The following is a 17435-nucleotide window of genomic DNA, read 5'->3' as shown; positions in this document are numbered from 1 at the left end:
AATGATAGAAATCATATGTTTTTGAGTTTGATAGACGTCAATGTCAAAAAAACAGTTTGGAAAATAATGGAATTATGTTAATTGTTTAACAAACAATTGTTGTTTTTCAAATTAGGGTTTATAGAAAAAGAATTAATTCGTATTTAAAATGGTAAGTGACACAATCGACGTGTTTTGTGAAACCCCCTAGGTTTTTTTCTAGTTAGTTTTAGTACTGGGTGATTTACACATTCCACACAGGTGCAGTAGTTTACCGACGAAATTTAAGAAACTCTTGGTTCCTGGTAGAATTCAGCATATTCTTTGCACTGGAAATTTGTGTACCAAAGAGTCGTATGATTATTTAAAAACCCTTGCTTCTGATGTTCATGTTGTACGCGGCGATTTCGACGATGTGAGTTTAGAAAGAATACTTATTTAATAAGACAGTAACATTATATTTCATTCAATACTTTTAGAATCTAAATTATCCCGAACAAAAGGTCGTTACTGTGGGACAGTTTCGGATAGGTTTATCACATGGTCATCAAGTTGTACCCTGGGGTGACCCAGAAGCTCTCGGTAAAAGGAAGTTAATGTTTTTAATAACATTTAAGCTAATTTTAATAATTTTTAGCACTAATCCAACGTCAGTTAGATGTAGACATATTAATTTCTGGTCATACCCACAAATTTGAAGCTTACGAACATGAAAACAAATTTTATATTAACCCTGGAAGTGCGACAGGAAGTTATAATGCTTTAGATGCGTAAGTATTCACTTTTAAAAGTGTTAAGTTATTTTTATATTAGTTGTTTTTTTATTTTGCAGATCTCTAACACCATCATTTGTGTTGATGGATATACAAAACACAACTGTTGTAACCTATGTCTATCAATTGGTTGGAGATGATGTTAAGGTTGAAAGGATAGAATATAAGAAAAATTAAATGTGTAATAGGGTAGGAAAATCAATTTACTAAATTCTGTTTAAAATTATTCTTTCTAAATCATATATTATTTTGTATTAATTTTAATTTACTTTAATCTTAAGGAATGAGAAATTATATATTATTTTTTTAAGACCATGATGTATATTTAAAAAAAACTTTTTTAAGTTTTAACACATATTTAATTATTGCTTTTCTGCATTAAATGTTATTATTGATAAGTAATATGGTATTATTATTGGACTATATACACAGAGAGGAGATACCATAGATATTTATATTATAGGGTTCCATACCTCAAAAGGAAAAAACGGAACTCTTATAGGATTGTTGTCTGTCTGTCCGTCCGTCAAGACCCTTTACCTTGGGAACGCGTGGAGGTATCAAGTTGAAATTAAAACATGATTAAAACCATAGACTCAGTTCTACAATTCTAAGTTAACGTAAACAAATATATGGCCGTTTATGCCGCAAAAAACGTATGTTTCGACATTCTCAAGGGAACCAACATTTGTAGGATATTTTCCTTTGACCTAGAACTATGAAATTTGGCAAGTAATACCGTCTTATATTACAGGTATGGGGAAAAATCTGAAAACTTTACATTTGTGATTAAATTAAAAAATAGTCTTTATACGGCACCCTCGGTAGGCGAGTCCCAATCGCACGTCTGTTTTTTTAAGTTATATCCTTGTATATATATTTTTAAAGTAGATCAACCTAAGACGTTTATGGACTAAGACTACTAGATGGCAGGACCGGTTTCCCTACAGAAATATTTTTTTTGTTACTCTGAATTTTGAAGCCACCAATAAAAACAGAGAAAATAAAAATCCATAATTTTCGGACTGTGCCAATTGGTTACTAATCGACCAGATACTTTTTGTCTATTAGATATGCTATAAAAGCTGGCAATTATACAATTGGACCATTGTAAATACCCGACAAATTCTTCAACGCCGACGAGGCCGATGTTTCTCACTGATAAGAAATAAAAATGTTAGTTTAGATAATTTTCGAGGTATTTTTTTCTTTCTGAATGCAAATTTTAAAGTATTTTATATTCTTTGTCCCCTTGACCTATTATCCTGGTCGCACGTATGGAAGTTCTGTTTCTTCTAGTTTTAGAAAATGTTCTTATTTCTTTTTTATTTGCAGTTGTAGTGCAAAATTAGATTAATTTATTAAGTTTAATTATAGTGTTTAGTGTAGTATGTTAGTGTACTCTACCAAAAATAGTTTAGTAGTGTTTTTATAGTTTATTTTGTAGTTAAGTAGTAGGCGAAGGGATAATTTTGTTATTTTTTCTTTTTGTTTGATAAATTAGTAATCAAATTGATAATTGGTTCACTGTAGAATACAAGGAATAAGTAGTTGTGTGGTGTTTTTAAGAGATTATATTCGTTTATCTTGTAGTTGAGTAGTAGCTGAAGGGGTATTTGGGTACCTATTTCTTCTTTTTATTTTTCTTGTAATTGTAGTAGTTCTATTAAGTATTGTGATAGATACACTATATCTTCCTTCAACTTCGTTGAAAAGTCATAAAGACCATAATATGAAACAGAATAAAAAATAAATTTTGCATTATTTAATTAAATTATTTTCCTGATACATTTTTTTAATGAAAATGTATTTGAATTATTTCAGTTAGACATGTATCCTGCTTTTAGAAAGTTTTATGGTTTTATAATTCTTCACACATACAAAGTTAAAGCAAACTTGATTTTAAAACTCTGGCCATATTTTACATTAATAAAGATTTAATTGGTATAATAAAGATTTAGATGGTGTATTAAGTACAATATATTTATTTTAATGTCAAATAATATTGAAGCAAGTTGCAATTTTTTGAATATTTAATCAAGAATGTAAAAAGTTTTATGTTTTCAAAAAAAAATATCGTAAAATTCGTTAAACAATCAATTTAGAATAAAATAATCTAAGAATGAAATGATTCTTTAATAAACCTGCATTAAATCAAATTAAAATAGGTATGTAACTTTTTTTGAATATTAATTATCAGCAATTAACATTATCATAAATTATAAATAATGTACCAACATATCGAAATAATAATTTCTTTGTTAATACGATTTAGAATTCTTAAAATAACAGGCAAAAGTAATCCACAATTTACAATAAAATAAAAATTTCGTTTAAATTTATTAATCAGCTGATTACTATTAAAGTTCGCAGAAACCCGGGCTATATTATTACATTACTCTGAGGAAAATAACGAAAATAATCGATATTTTTGACTCCGCCCCGAAAGGTTCACGATTTGTCCTCCAGTTGGCAGCACATTCTGTCTAGTCGGTTGGGCAACTTTAAGAATATATAAACAAGGGTTATATTGAACGAAAAATATATAGAATTCCTTATAGCGATCAACAAAATATATTTTATGTAAAATAATTTATAACTCAGATCTTTTTAATGATTTTATTGACTGAAAAAATATTTTAAAATAAAGGTTTTTAAATGTATACATTGAGAAATCCTACATAAATAGTATTTCTGATAAAATAATCAACACTATATAAATATCATAAGCTGAAAAGTAAATAAAGTCGATTTATATATTTACTATTGCAATCAATTAATAAAAATTGGGAATAGAACTAATTTTAAAATGTATACAGGTATTCACCTGATTCGGAATTGAGTATTGTAGCCAAATGATTGGATTTCTAGAAATTGTGAGTGATGGGATCGTTGGAGGACTACTAAAGCTACAATTTACAATTATTTTCGAAAGGTACAGAAGAGTGTCCCAAAAAAATATATCAAAGTGTATTTTTGTGTTGGGTGAGTGAAACACTCTATATGTTATTACATTTTCAGTTTCTACGATTAAAATAAAGGTAAATTTGATTAAGGTTTGCCGCACTTTAATCTTACCATTTTTCAAATATTTACGATTTTGTGAAAATGCAGTAACAATTTTAATGGATCATTTCTGTATAGGCGTATTTAAGTTTTTAATACGAAAGATTGAACTAAAGTTTTTCTATTTACTAAATTTTGTGTTGCAATAATAAAAATTATACTACTTTATACAGAGTGTCTAAAAAATTATATCAAATAATTACTAGCTTTAAACGGCAATAACTTGTTTAATTTAAATGGAACATCCTGTATATTTTACGTGAATCAAATGGTATAACACAATTTAATTGTCTATTAAATTGAGTTATACCATTTCTTACCTATCTCTTCATGTTTTCGTAGAACATGCATTTTCTTATTCAATATACCCATGGAATATTGACATTTTTTTTAAGCAACAAATGTACAAAATGTACGATAATATTGCTAGCTCATTTGTTTACAAAAAGAAAACTATTTAAATCTTTGTAAAAGAGTATGATAATCCTAGATCATATATAATAATTAAATATACCACCATTATTTTCGCCAAAATATTAATTAATTACATACTTAATTATACAAGTTAATAAATTCTTCTAACAAAATGTTGATTTGAATCAGAAATCAATATAATAATAAGTTAGGAATATGAACGTCTCTGTTGTTATAAATAAGCATTCGTCAAAAAAATGAAATAAAATCATTTTCAATCAGTTTTATTTTTTAGTAACACAGTTAGGCAGTTTTTTCGTATTTGGAGCGAGCAATTATTAATCAGCGCAGGCAGTCAATGTAGTTCGACTACTGGAATCATATTAACTGGTCCTCTTTTGCAAATATTTGAACAGTTTTTTTACTCTTTAATAAATTATTACTCTTTGAATTTTTTTTACATCTTTAAAAATAATCTAAAATGTCAATATTCCATAGGTATATTGATAAACGACGTCTAAATTATAAGTTAATGCATTTTTTTCGAAAACTTGATGATATATAGGTAATACAATTTAACAGACAATTAAATTGTGCATCTGATTCACTTAAAAGATACAGGGTGTTCCATTTAAATTAAACAAGTTATTGCCGTTTAAAGCTAGTGATTATTTAAAATAAATCTTTAGACACTCTGTTACCGTATTTTCACCTTAAATTTTCACAAAAATGTAAATATTTCAAAAACGGTGCGGTTTACCTTTATTTTAGTCAACAACTAACTAAAAATGTAATAATATACAGGATGTTCTATAAAAAAAAAACTTTTTATTAATTTACTTAAGAATTTTTTTATTTATTTGGGACACTCTGTACCTTTTCGCAATTTCTGTCGAATGAGGTGTCGAAATGTCAATATTCCATGGGTATATCGATAAATGAGCTCTAAATTATAAGAAAATGCGTTTTCTATGAAAACTTGAAGGGATAGGTAAAAAATGGTTTAATACAATTTGATAGACAATTAAATTGTGCATCTGATTCTCATAAAATATACAGGATGTTCCATTTAAATTAAACAAGTTATTGCCGTTTAAAGCTAGACATTATTTAATATAAATTTTTGGATACTCTGTATAAGATAGTTTAATTTTTAAGCCGGAGTTTCATGCATCCGAAATCCGATGGTACGACATCTGAAATCTGAAGTTATCGTGTGAAATAAAAAAAGCCTGTCACATACATCCGAAAGTTCGTTCCGAAATTTGACAGTTTTAACATTTTTCTGCTGCGCTGAATAGAGATTCATGTCATGTTTTATTGGAGAAACACTTATAAAAATAACTTCCTCGCCAAATATCCCGAAATTGCCCACTTCCCACTAAACTTGTTTTTAAAAACAAATGTTTTCAAAAAAAGTGAGGTTAAAAAACATACGATATCGTACAAAAGTTAAACAAAATTTAACTTTATACGACGTCGGATGATTAGTTAAAATTATCGGATAAAAATTGTTGTCAAAATATTTCGACCAATAGGAGCACCGTCGGATCGTCGTGTCATCGGATTTCGGATGCATGAGACTCCGGCTTTATCATTACAACACAATATATGATCAATGAATAAACTTCAGTAAATATTTAGTATTAAAAACTGTGATGCCCTTGGAGAAATGAAGCCTTAACATTTTTCCTGCAATTTCACAATATTGAAAATATTTCAAAAACGGTAAGGTTTTAGTGTGATAAACCTTAATCAAATTTACCTTTATTTTAATCCTAGAAACTGAAAATGTAATAATTTATAGGGTGTTCCATTTAAAATATACAACTTTGATATTTTTTATTTATTTGGGATACTCTATAGCTTGTAAAAATATTTTTAAATTGTAGCTCTAATAGTCCTTCAACGAACTCAAAACTTACAATTTGTAAAAATCTTATCGTTTAGCTACAATACTCCATGTCGTATGTGGTGAACAAGCCTGTATACTTTTTTTAACAATCAAAACAACACATTTTGAATAACTCTTTGTTAAAATATTTCAGTTATCTCTAAATCTTTGTACTTTTTTCTCCAAATTTCAAGATCAGACTCTGGTCTTTTGGTAATAGTTTTGCTAGAATCTGCACCGTTTTTGCCTCAAAAAAAATATTTATATTAATTTGAATTCTTTATAAAAAGTAAAATAAAAGTTACCAGCTTCTTTTTGTGATATACCAGATATAGCCAAAGGATTAATTCTCATCATTTTGCGCTGAGAATTATTTTTATTTGTCGAACTAAAAAAAATATTTAGTTAATAATAATGCCGCTTTATGATAGAAGACTTACTTTTTATCAGGAGTTGTTTGGATTATTCTTTGTTTTTCATTTTGGTGCAACTCCAACCCTGCAAATTATAAAACATCATTATACCGTGTTATGCATTGGCTCAGGACATACCGGGTGATGCATCAGCTCAGGACATGTAGTAAATCCCAAACTGTGCTGGCAACTCTTACTTTTGGGTCGGTATTTACATGTGTGGAAGTAAATCGCATAGGGATCTTATTAAGTTGGAGTGAGAGAAATGCGACGGTGTGCTGTGGCGGCGTTGCCACATTTCTCCGGTACGCCTTTCCCTATCAAGTAAAATCAATCGCAATCCGCAATTTTTAAAAGACATTTATTTTCGAAAAGATAACTAGATAAAATCATTAGAAATGTTTCTGAGCATCTGAAATGGAATTATAAGGATATCGTTAGTGTATCCATTTTTTTAATGAGAAAACACATAACACGTGATAACTCGAGGGTAATTATTGGGAAAACTGGAAATCGTCCGTTTTTTGACCAAAATTGGTATACACCCTATTTTGAGGTCATAGATTACGAATCTTAATTTTTTTTCTGGCGGACTCTTACCGTTTTATCAGAAAAACGAAAAATTATTTCAACATCGACTTTTTCTTAACTTCTCATATTTTTAAGGTTTTCTATCACATATTTTGTTAGGTATTCAATAAACAATGATATTTTTGCTATTTTCTGTTACTTTTTTAACCAATTTTATGCATAATAGAGGAAAATTTGCTAAAATAAATATGTAAACAATCTGAAAATGTTGGGTTGTTTCTGGCATTTAAGGCAACGTTGCCAATGCTAAACCTAAATTTAGCGTGTTTTTTTCGCTCATTCTGGGATTACGAAAGGTCGCCAGAAGAACGGCTGTTTCCCATAACTGCTATTTTACCAACGAGATCTGACTATTTATAACCACGAAGTTGCACGAAAGAGTTTTGATTGCATTGGTTATAACTTCCATGCGGAGGCGGAGGGTGTTAATCTTTTGTTGTTGTATTATACCAAAAAAAGATTAACCCCCTCTGCAAAGAAGTTGAAACCTCTTTCGTGCAACTTCGTGGTTATAAATAGTCTTTATATAACTTCTTTGCGGAGGGTTTTTTTATAGTACAATAAAGACGATTTATTATATTTAACTATTGTCAGATCTCAAAATAGGTAGGTAATTTATTTAAAATGCCTAATCACCCGAAAAAATAGAAGACATGGCAACGTTGTAAATTTTCAAATTTCTAGGTTAGATCTAGAATATATTTGTCTCTCTCATTACATAGGAGAGAGAAAGAAAGATATATGAAATGTCCAACTTCCATTTGGTGTCAATTTTCTTTATTTTGTTAAGAAAAGTGTTTTCAGGAAAATTTTGGACATTTTTCTATCCTCAATCAAGTGCGACTTTTAGATAAACTATAATAATATAATGAAATTATTACTTTATAGGACCGAAATAAAGAAAAATTCAATGTTGAAATTATTTTTCGTTTTTCTGAAAAACGGTAAGAGACCGCCAAGAAAAAATTCAGATTCGTAATCTACGACCTCAAAATAGGGTATATACCAATTTTGGTGAAAATCGGACGATTTCCAATTTTGCCAATAATTACCGAAAAATTCAATAGGCTTGTTTTTTCATTCAAAAATTTAAAAAACCCAACCATTTACTTTTAGAGCATAGCAATTTTCAGCAATCGTGTAACTTTTTTATCTATAAAGATTTTTACATACTGTCTGCGAAGAAAATATAGCAGAAATATTAAGAAAGTTTTTGAAAAAAACTACAATCAATTATTTATAATGGATTTCGAGATATCGATTTTTGAATTCAGAGTTCTAATAGCGCGACCACTGTCAAACACCAACTCAATACCACTTATTTTTACCAAAAATACAAGTGTTTCTAACTTGCACTTAAAAATTTACAATAAGGAAAATTACGACTCGTTAATAAATAAACAAATAAAGTATCATGAGACGTAATTAAATCTTGAAGCTGAACGCATGATGTACACCGTTCCCTAGAATTTTAAGTACTGACAGAGCATAGTGACAGAGGACAGAGGTACTGATTGGGTCGACTGGTCGACCGCGACGAATCTGCTATATCCCCTTCCACGTCTCTTTAGCAACATGCACAGTTACAGTTTCTCGGTTTATTTTATACATTTGGCAACGTGTTTACTGTTCTTCCTTTGTTCAGTACATTAACTAAAAACGCATTGTACTCTTCTTACATAAGGAAATCTCGACCCAAAACTAACCTTTGCCAACCAGTTGTAATCAGATATTGTACTTTAAATCAAATTAAAACTCGTCCCGAAAAGTTATACAGGGTGTGACAAAATTAATGTTGAACATTGATCACCTTTAAAAGCAAGTTACTCTTTTATTTTAAATGTAACACCCAGTATATTATATTAAATTTTACCCGGGATTTCCTAATATGTTCAGAGCCGATGCTTATAACCTGGTATTTATTATTTCTATTATTACTTGAGTCCTCATTAGATTTTCTTTTCTGTCCACTGAGTGCTATATTTTGGTGTACAACTACATTAGCACTATTTTCCCTTACTAAGTCCTGTTCTCTTGGTAATATTTCTTCTAAAAACCAATTCAAAAATATTAGAAACAGTAAAAAATGTGTTTGTTTTGGTTATACCTGTATCAATCTCATCACTTGAGGATGTTGATGAATGATTCTCATTTACAACCTCTAAAAATTTACGAAAAGTAAATATAATACCAGAAAAATATGTAGATGTACATACCTTTAAATTGTTCTTTATTTGTATTACCCAGACTTTCTCTAACAAAGGAAAAATTATCTACAGTTGCCTTAAGTATATTTATATAAATGTCATTAATTGATATTGAGCATACATTTTTGTTATATTGTTGTATGGATTTCATGAGATGATGCGATTCAATAACGGACTTTATATTTGTGTCATTTTTAATTAAAATGTATCCGTTGATATTAGGAGATTTTAATCTCTTTGTAAAATCATCTGACTTACTATACAATATAACTTCACCTCCTTAAAAGTTAAAGACTGTTATATTTTAAAAAAGGATTTTTTTTACGTACCACAACTGCTAACAATATCACAAATATCACTTTTGGATTTTTCATCAAAGCATATAACCAACATATCATCCAATATAAATCTTCTAGCTAGATTTGAAGTGACTTCTTTAATACCTTGTAACGCTAAAAATTTATCTACTTTGGGCATAAATGAATTGATATCAGGCAATTCCCCAGCTGATTTTGTTCGTTCTAATAATTTTATCCAATATTTCGGTGTTACTATTGTTTTTCTATCTATCAACATCTTGAGAATGATTTTTTCTTTCAGCGATTGAAAATTAATTGTTTCTGTAGTGAAGTGGGTACAGAGATCATTATATGAATGACTGTATGGAACTCCTAAAAGTTCTAAGATGTTTTCTACATAATTACTACTGGGGTTTACTATATTAATGTTATTCACTGTTTGCCATTTAGGATCTATAAAACTAAATATAAAAATATGTTACTATAAATAGTTGAGGATGTTCTTATTAACCATTTTTACCAATATTTACAAGTTTGAATGCCGAATAAGATAATATCTCTGTCGTTTAAGGCTGTCGGTTTCAAAACCCTAATTTTATTAACAAAAGTTCCTCTTTTTGAGCCCAAGTCCTCTATTGTAGCTCTTCCACTCTGACAAACATACACAAACTATTATGAATAATAAAGCATTTAAAAAATTCGTTTAGTACCTTTATTGTTAAAACTGCATGAGCCTTACTGACTGTTTTATCATCTAAAACAATGTGATTTTTCCCGTGTGTCCGTCTTCCAATAAAATAAGTATCGTTGAAACCAAGACATAATTCTTTACCTATAATTTGAATAATGCAATTTATATTTTAAGAGCAAGCAATAATTACAAGAATATGTTAGGATATACCTGTACTGACTTCCCTAAACAGAAAAACCATTATTGTTTACGTATATAATAATGAACATTATAAAAGAGATAGTGTCAAACTAATCCAGAATGAATTTGATGTTATCTACGAAGCATTTTAATAAATTCGTTTCAAACCCTAAAAACTAAATAAAATGCGCTCCAATTCAAAAAAATTTTGTTTTATTTTGCTTGTTAAATTATGTCATTGTTAGCTATGACAGTTGACGTTCGTTTAATTTCAATCATATTCTTTCATTCTTGATCATATATAATTTCCTCCAATATTTGATTTCTATTAATTATGGAGTGTAGAGGTACCTCTACACTCCATACTATTAATATAGAGATGCGCAATGACTTTTTTAAGTAATTGAGATGCGTGTAAAAAATTGTAAAAAGCATATCGATAAGAAACAAACCATAGCCAGAGTGATAAGTATAAAAGGACAGAAGGCAATGAACTGACAAGTACAAGGCAAGTACTTTTTGCCTTGAGGGGTTGAGGCAGTGCCTTCTATTAAAAGATCAGCCTCGGGCGAGATTTATGACGTCACGCTAGTTAGATATAACGGATTAATAAATATGTTGTAGAATACATGGAAAACATAATTATTCCTCAGACTTTTGGTTTGTATTTTAAAAATGATATAGTTTAAATGAAATATACATAATATACAGTTAATAACTACAACATATATACCTATTTATGGTAATAAATACTTTGGCAAATAAACTATGAACCATACAAACGCAGCAAATGTTTTACAATGTACAAATAATGTATAGGTACATAAGATAATGGGTAAAATGTAAATATATTTTAAATTTTGGGGTTTGAAAATCGATCTAATTTAACAAAAAACATTTAATATCTACTAATAGTGATGTATTATTATTTGCATTCACAAAATTTATATGTATATTTTGCAAGTATCAATGTTTGAAAAATTATATTTACAAATAATACAATATCATCTAAAAAAGGCGTCAGCGATGGCTATGAAATGAAGATCGCTGGCATTTTATATGTAAAATTATTCTAAAATTTTTGATTTTCTTGGGGGATTTTAGGTTCGGGAAAAACGCTGATTAAGTTTTCATTTTGGTTTTTCATTATTTTATTTGGTTTAAAAAAACGTTTCGGCTAACTATAGCCTTCACAGTGTTGTGTCATATGAGAAAAATAGTGTCGAATATAATCCAAAAAATTACATATACAATATAATTCACACCTCATAATGTTTACTGCAATTAATAAACTAATATAAACTTATCAAAAGATGACCACATATTTTTTAAAATTATTATTCTTAACACTAAAATTATCTACATTGACTATGGAGTACGCAGTAAACATTATGTGCGTGGTGTGAATATTTTATATGCAATTTTTGGATTATATTCGACACTATTTTTTTCATATGACACAACACTGATGGAGGCTATAATGTTAGCCGAACCGTTTTTTTTTAAACCAAATAAAAATAATGAAAAATCAATCAGCGTTTTTCCCGAACCTAAATTCCAAGAAAATCAAAAAATTTAGAATATTTAGAATCAAGGTTCAAGAATATCAAATTTTCCAAGATTGTAAAATTCTAGTTAATTATTTTATGTGTACAGTTATTTAGGGAATGTCATCGATGTTCATTTCCAAGCCAACTAGACGCCGATTTTTTTCGTTGATACGGTATAATTCTTACGTAAAATGTAAATAACATTAGACCAATTAAAACAAAGAAATATGAATTTCTTAGTATTTTTAGTAAAACCTTTATTAACTTAATTTTGTATTATGCAAATATACCAATTTTATTGTTATTTTATTCATATTGTATTCAGCCATCACTTAAATATTTGATATTAATTTGGTATTATAAATAATCAATACTATTCATTAAAAATTACTGAACAAATATATGTTATGCTTAACATACATTATATATTATCAAACAAAAACACATTCTTCTTTTAAACTGTATCAGTCTTGTCTTTACAAAAATCTTTTTTAAAATTTGAACTCAAAATATTAATCTTTTTCATGATCTCTAATACACATATTCTTTATTTTTCCCTAGTTCATAATACCTACTTACGTGTTTGAATCTATCGAAGCTGAACCAGCAACACTTGGAGTGGAGATTCCACAATATGAATAAAATAAACATAATTGTCCAGTTTTCATTAATACCATCATGGGAGAATATTATTTTTAAATTTATTAAAGATATTTTCAATAAAATTCTCTTGATTTATAACTCGTACCCACTTTTCTTGCTCTTCCGGACACTTTAGGCTGCCTAGTATAATAACTATCCTTTCCACCAGGAACACAACAAAGATGAGGCATAGCACCAATAACACACTCCACTTAAGCTTTATTGATGAATTGTTAGAGTCTTAAAAAACACACACAAAAATCACGATAAATAAAAAATTTATGGGCACTTTTAGGTTAAATCACTTGCACAACGTGTAATTTTTAAAATTTCTATTTTTTTATGCGAAACCGAGAGTGACCATATATCTGGTAGTAGTTTATGTCACTTCAACACCAAAATAATTAGTTTTTTGCACTACAATAATAAATAATACCAAAAATCAAAGAGTTAAAACCAAAAATCAACCGACAAAATATGAAACGGAATCTAACCCAGTGTTACCAGATTGGGCGATTTATCACAAATTGGGCGATTTTTCGATTGCTCTGGCGACCTGAATTTTAGGAAAATCGCAAGTCGCCATTTGGGCGATTTTGGCTAAGATACTTATGGCACCAGTCAATCAATGCATTGCCAATATTGACTTAATTCTTGTAATTATTATAGATATCGATTCCCGAAACGGCGAAAATCGCAATTACATATTAGTAGATCAATATCCGAAGATATCGATTTATATTGCTCATCTCTCAACTGGCGTTTGTGACTTCAGTTTAGTTCACGTTTAGTTCTCAGTAAGGTTCTCAGTATGTTCTCAGCACGTTTCTCTCTCTCCAATCTGCCATTTTTCCCCTTTGTGACGTCATCAAAGCACTTAAAATATTAGTCATATTTTGAATTGTGATAGGTATAATCTTTATAATGAACTAGTTGCTTGAGATTTTTGTAGGTTTAGTATAAAAATATTTGGCGACTTTTATTTTATTTTGGCGACTTTCGCCACCTCTAGTGGCGACCAGCTAAAATAATATCTGGCAACACTGATCTAACCCAATATCTAAGTATGTACAGCTGATGAAGTAAACAAAAGTCCGCCCGTAGGCTGATCTTTTAATAGAAGGCACTTAAATAAATAATGAAAACTTAATCAGCGTTTTTCCCGAACCTAAAAATCCCAAGAAAATCAAAAATTTTAGAATAATTTAACATATAAATTCATCGCTGACGCCTTTTTTTAGATAATATTGTATTATTTGTAAATATAATTTTTCGAACATTGATACTTGCAAAATATACATATAAATTTTGTGAATGCAAATAATAATACATCACTATTAGTAGATATTAAATGTTTTTGTTAAATTAGATCGATTTTCAAACCCCAAAATTTAAAATATATTTACATTTTACCCATTATCTTATGTACCTATACATTATTTGTACATTGTAAAACATTTGCTGCATTTGTATGGTTCATAGTTTATTTGCCAAAGTATTTATTACTATAAACAGGTATATATGTTGTAGTTATTAACTGTATATTATGTATATTTCATTTAAACTATATCATTTTTAAAATACAAACCAAAAATCTGAGGAATAATTATGTTTTCCATGTATTCTACAATATATTTATTAATCCGTTATATCTAACTAGCGTGACGTCATAAATCTCGCCCGCAGGCTGATCTTTTAATAGAAGGCACTGGATGGGCTATGAGGTAAGCCGTTTGACGGTTTTATCGATATTAAAAAAATTTTAAAGTTTGAAAACATGATGAAAACAATAAATTAAGCTCGATGCAATTATAACTTTTGGTCATCTTATCTTCATTTTTTTGTATTATACAGTTGAATATAAGGCATAAACAGAAAATATGGGATGGGATAGCATTTTTATACATTAAAAAAACACCTTTTAGATAAAACGGTTATATATTTTAACGTCAATTACAATAAAACCGCTGGATATACACGAATATATCCAATTTAAGAGCTAGCCGAAGCAGCCGGGGCTGCGGTTTTCTCTTCCTCCTTCTGCCTATCCTTCTTAAGAGGGCCCATGAAAGCAGCCTTATCTGCCGGAGTCTGGAAACGACCGTGACCGAATTTGGACGACGTATCGATGAATTTCAGGTTGATCTTCTCCAGAGACACACGTTTAGTATGGACCAACAAAGACTAGAAAAAAAATTAAATAAAAATAGACTTTACAGTTCCAGTCTATTAACTATAAACTAATATTTTAATGACAACACAGAAACTTTATTGATATTTTCATATATCTTACCTTTCTAAGCGTAATAACTCGTTTCTTGGGCCCCATACAGCATCCCTTAATCATCACAAAATCATTGTTCACTTCACCGTAGTGTGGAAAACCTCCCATAGGAGTGATAGTTTTTTCAGTTAAATCGTATTCAGTAGAAGCATTATTTTTGATAACCTGTAACAAGAAAAAATACTATTTCAGTATGATTCACACCAGTAGACCAAAAAGTATTTAAATCAATAAAAAATCAGTCCTATCATTCATAATCACAGATTAAGTTCATAATCCTTTTGGCTCTGGAAGTTTCTCATCATGAATACTATAGTTCAAAAAATAAAAAAAAAAAATAAACATGTAATAAACTTACTTTGCCATCCTTGGTGTGAATTCCCGCACCGATTCTGTAGATTTTCTTGTTCATTTCAGTACGGTGATGGTAACCCTTTTGACCAGCACGGGCTACAGTGAAGGACACACGAGACGGATGCCATGCTCCAATACAAGCAACTTTACGAAGACCTTTGTGTGTCTTACGGGGCAGTTTCTTTGTGTGCCACCTCGATGTAACACCTAAAAGAAAGAAAAAATACTTGTAAATCAATTAAAAATAAATAATAATTTTTAAGTGACGTTAAAATTAATCAGTAGGAAGGCAGCATGGATTTTATCCTCAGTAAAAAATCAGAAAAGCACAATCCACGTCTTTCATCATTATAAGTCTTTTCCTTAGATATTTATTATGTTTTCTTGCTTACCTTTGTATCCTTTACCCTTGGTTACACCAATGCAGTCAATCATCTCATCCTGGGCAAATACAGAGGCGATAGGGATGGGTTTTTCAAGATGTTCTCTAGCCCAGGCAACTTTATCAGCTACAGTTCCACCGTTAAGTTGGATTTCCATAATATGTGCCTTCTTCTGTCTTTGTTTCAGTAATTTCATCTAAAAGATTTAAAAAAGATGCTTAAAAAGATTTTTACAAAAAAAAAATATAAGAATAATTCTGATAGTTTTTTTGAATTGAATTTGAAACAGTATTATAAAATTATTACATTATGAAAAAGGACTGTGTGGAGTAGGTTTTGTCAGAGTGTCATTGTCCATGGACTACACAATGATAATGGAATATACTCCACGAGCCTCCCGAAGGGCTCATTTTCTATGACACTATAGTTAGAACCTCACAGAGTAAAGGCCCTAATTACCAACAGCTGGAGGGTAAGCTCCAAACTGACCGTGTCAAGAAATAATTCTATTATTATTTTAACTAAACTAACCTGTGTATGGGCAATAACTCTGACGACTTTACAGTACTTCACAATCTTCTTAAAATCACGTTCAATTGATTTTTTGCCCAAGTCATCAGACCATTTCTTTGAACTTTTGGTAAAAGCCTTCTTTTTGCTCTTGTACCTATTTTAATTCAGTGTTAAACATGCTGGAACAAAATAAGGGCATTGTCTCATAGTTTAGAGGAGACTTGAAGCCCTTTTGCTCACATGGCTCAATCGACTGAGTTTTAAACTTCAGATTCTTCAGCACAGTGAGTACATTTATAGCCTTCATGTAGCCAGTGGAAGGCTTTATTTATGATTAGTTGATTTATAAGATAATGTATATAATTATGAAAATAGGATAAAGGTCCTTTTTTATGTGAACTTACCAGTTCTTGTAAAAACGTCTGCGACAATCTTCAGACAAATGTTCAGCCCAAACGGTGGCCAAAGCACGTAGACCATGTGGAGTTTCGATATATCCAACAACGCCAACAACCACCATTGGTGGAGTTTCCAAAATTGTAACAGCCTCCACAATTTCTTTCTTGTTAATTTTTGAACCTGGACGATCGGCTTCACGTAACACGTGAGTCATACCGGCCTTATAACCGATGAAAGCGGTTAAATGAACGGGTTTGGATGGATCATCTTTAGGGAAAGCCTTAACTTTACCACGGTGTCTTTGGGATCTCTTTTTGGGGTAGAAGCCCATAGAACCATGTCGAGGAGCACTGAACTTTCTGTGCGACTGAAAATATAAATCAGATTATTATTCTGAACTTAACTTAAAAGCCGGTTTAATCAGAAATGGAGACAAATTATCAGACCGCCCTAGAGGATTATCCACATGAATATTCGGATAATAACCATAAACAAAGATAGCAAAAATCATCATATTAATTTAAAAATATTAATAGAGAGATATAATATTTGTATTCTATTAATATTATAAAATACTTTAAGAAAATTTCACTGGAGGATTATTTAAATAAAAAAGAAAATACGGAACACCTACCATCTTACAGGAATAAAAACGAAATGAACGAAATCGAACGTCAAAACGCCAGAAGTAAACTTCTTGTATTCTTGTCCTTGTCATAGATGTCGCTTCAAATGTTTGCCATAGAAAATAAAATACAGTAAATCATATATAATTTTACGTTGGATATATCGGATATATAATT

The 17435-nt window shown here is 29.8% G+C and overlaps 3 protein-coding genes across 3 annotated transcripts; 1 reads left to right on the top strand and 2 right to left on the bottom strand.

Annotated features, from left to right (window-relative positions):
- The first annotated feature begins 3 nt into the window (after positions 1–3).
- Positions 4–1124, top strand: LOC115880683 (vacuolar protein sorting-associated protein 29). Its single transcript, XM_030897993.1, has 5 exons — positions 4–151; positions 203–394; positions 459–561; positions 617–749; positions 812–1124. The coding sequence occupies exons 1-5, from the start codon at positions 149–151 to the stop codon at positions 927–929; spliced, it is 549 nt and encodes a 182-aa protein (XP_030753853.1). The 5' UTR covers positions 4–148; the 3' UTR covers positions 930–1124.
- A 5010-nt stretch (positions 1125–6134) lies between these two features.
- Positions 6135–10751, bottom strand: LOC115880385 (nibrin-like). The gene is made up of 10 exons (XM_030897619.1): positions 10538–10751; positions 10347–10468; positions 10157–10287; positions 9667–10097; positions 9347–9616; positions 9238–9291; positions 9069–9179; positions 6567–6624; positions 6432–6514; positions 6135–6373 (listed from the first exon to the last, which is right to left on the bottom strand). Exons 1-10 carry the CDS (start codon positions 10566–10568, stop codon positions 6267–6269), a joined length of 1398 nt encoding a protein of 465 aa, XP_030753479.1. The 5' UTR covers positions 10569–10751; the 3' UTR covers positions 6135–6266.
- Positions 10752–14618: 3867 nt separating this feature from the next.
- LOC115880300 (60S ribosomal protein L3) lies at positions 14619–17334 on the bottom strand. The gene is made up of 7 exons (XM_030897524.1): positions 17267–17334; positions 16638–16999; positions 16252–16387; positions 15730–15916; positions 15342–15544; positions 14993–15148; positions 14619–14883 (listed from the first exon to the last, which is right to left on the bottom strand). Exons 1-7 carry the CDS (start codon positions 17267–17269, stop codon positions 14692–14694), a joined length of 1239 nt encoding a protein of 412 aa, XP_030753384.1. The 5' UTR covers positions 17270–17334; the 3' UTR covers positions 14619–14691.
- Positions 17335–17435: the final 101 nt, after the last annotated feature.

This window comes from Sitophilus oryzae, unplaced genomic scaffold (assembly GCF_002938485.1).
Source record: "Sitophilus oryzae breed Bouriz unplaced genomic scaffold, Soryzae_2.0 scaffold_1000_pilon_pilon, whole genome shotgun sequence".
Classification (NCBI taxonomy): Eukaryota; Metazoa; Arthropoda; class Insecta; order Coleoptera; family Curculionidae; genus Sitophilus; species Sitophilus oryzae.
The sequence above is the reverse complement of the archived record's forward strand: the minus strand, read 5'-3'. Positions and strand labels throughout refer to the sequence as shown.

Excerpts from the sequence above, each read along its gene's own strand:
- LOC115880683 (XM_030897993.1), top strand. Across the intron at positions 395-458 it reads TACGCGGCGATTTCGACGAT|AATCTAAATTATCCCGAACA; the intron begins GTGAGTTTAGAA and ends CAATACTTTTAG. Across the intron at positions 562-616 it reads GGGTGACCCAGAAGCTCTCG|CACTAATCCAACGTCAGTTA; the intron begins GTAAAAGGAAGT and ends AATAATTTTTAG.
- LOC115880385 (XM_030897619.1), bottom strand. The coding sequence starts at position 10,568 with ATGGTTTTTCTGTTTAGGGAAGTCAGTACAG. Across the intron at positions 10,469-10,537 it reads GTTTAGGGAAGTCAGTACAG|GTAAAGAATTATGTCTTGGT; the intron begins GTATATCCTAAC and ends TTCAAATTATAG. Across the intron at positions 9,292-9,346 it reads AAATAAAGAACAATTTAAAG|AGGTTGTAAATGAGAATCAT; the intron begins GTATGTACATCT and ends GTAAATTTTTAG.
- LOC115880300 (XM_030897524.1), bottom strand. Across the intron at positions 16,388-16,637 it reads AGACGTTTTTACAAGAACTG|GTACAAGAGCAAAAAGAAGG; the intron begins GTAAGTTCACAT and ends GAATTAAAATAG. Across the intron at positions 15,545-15,729 it reads CAAGGGTAAAGGATACAAAG|GTGTTACATCGAGGTGGCAC; the intron begins GTAAGCAAGAAA and ends TCTTTCTTTTAG.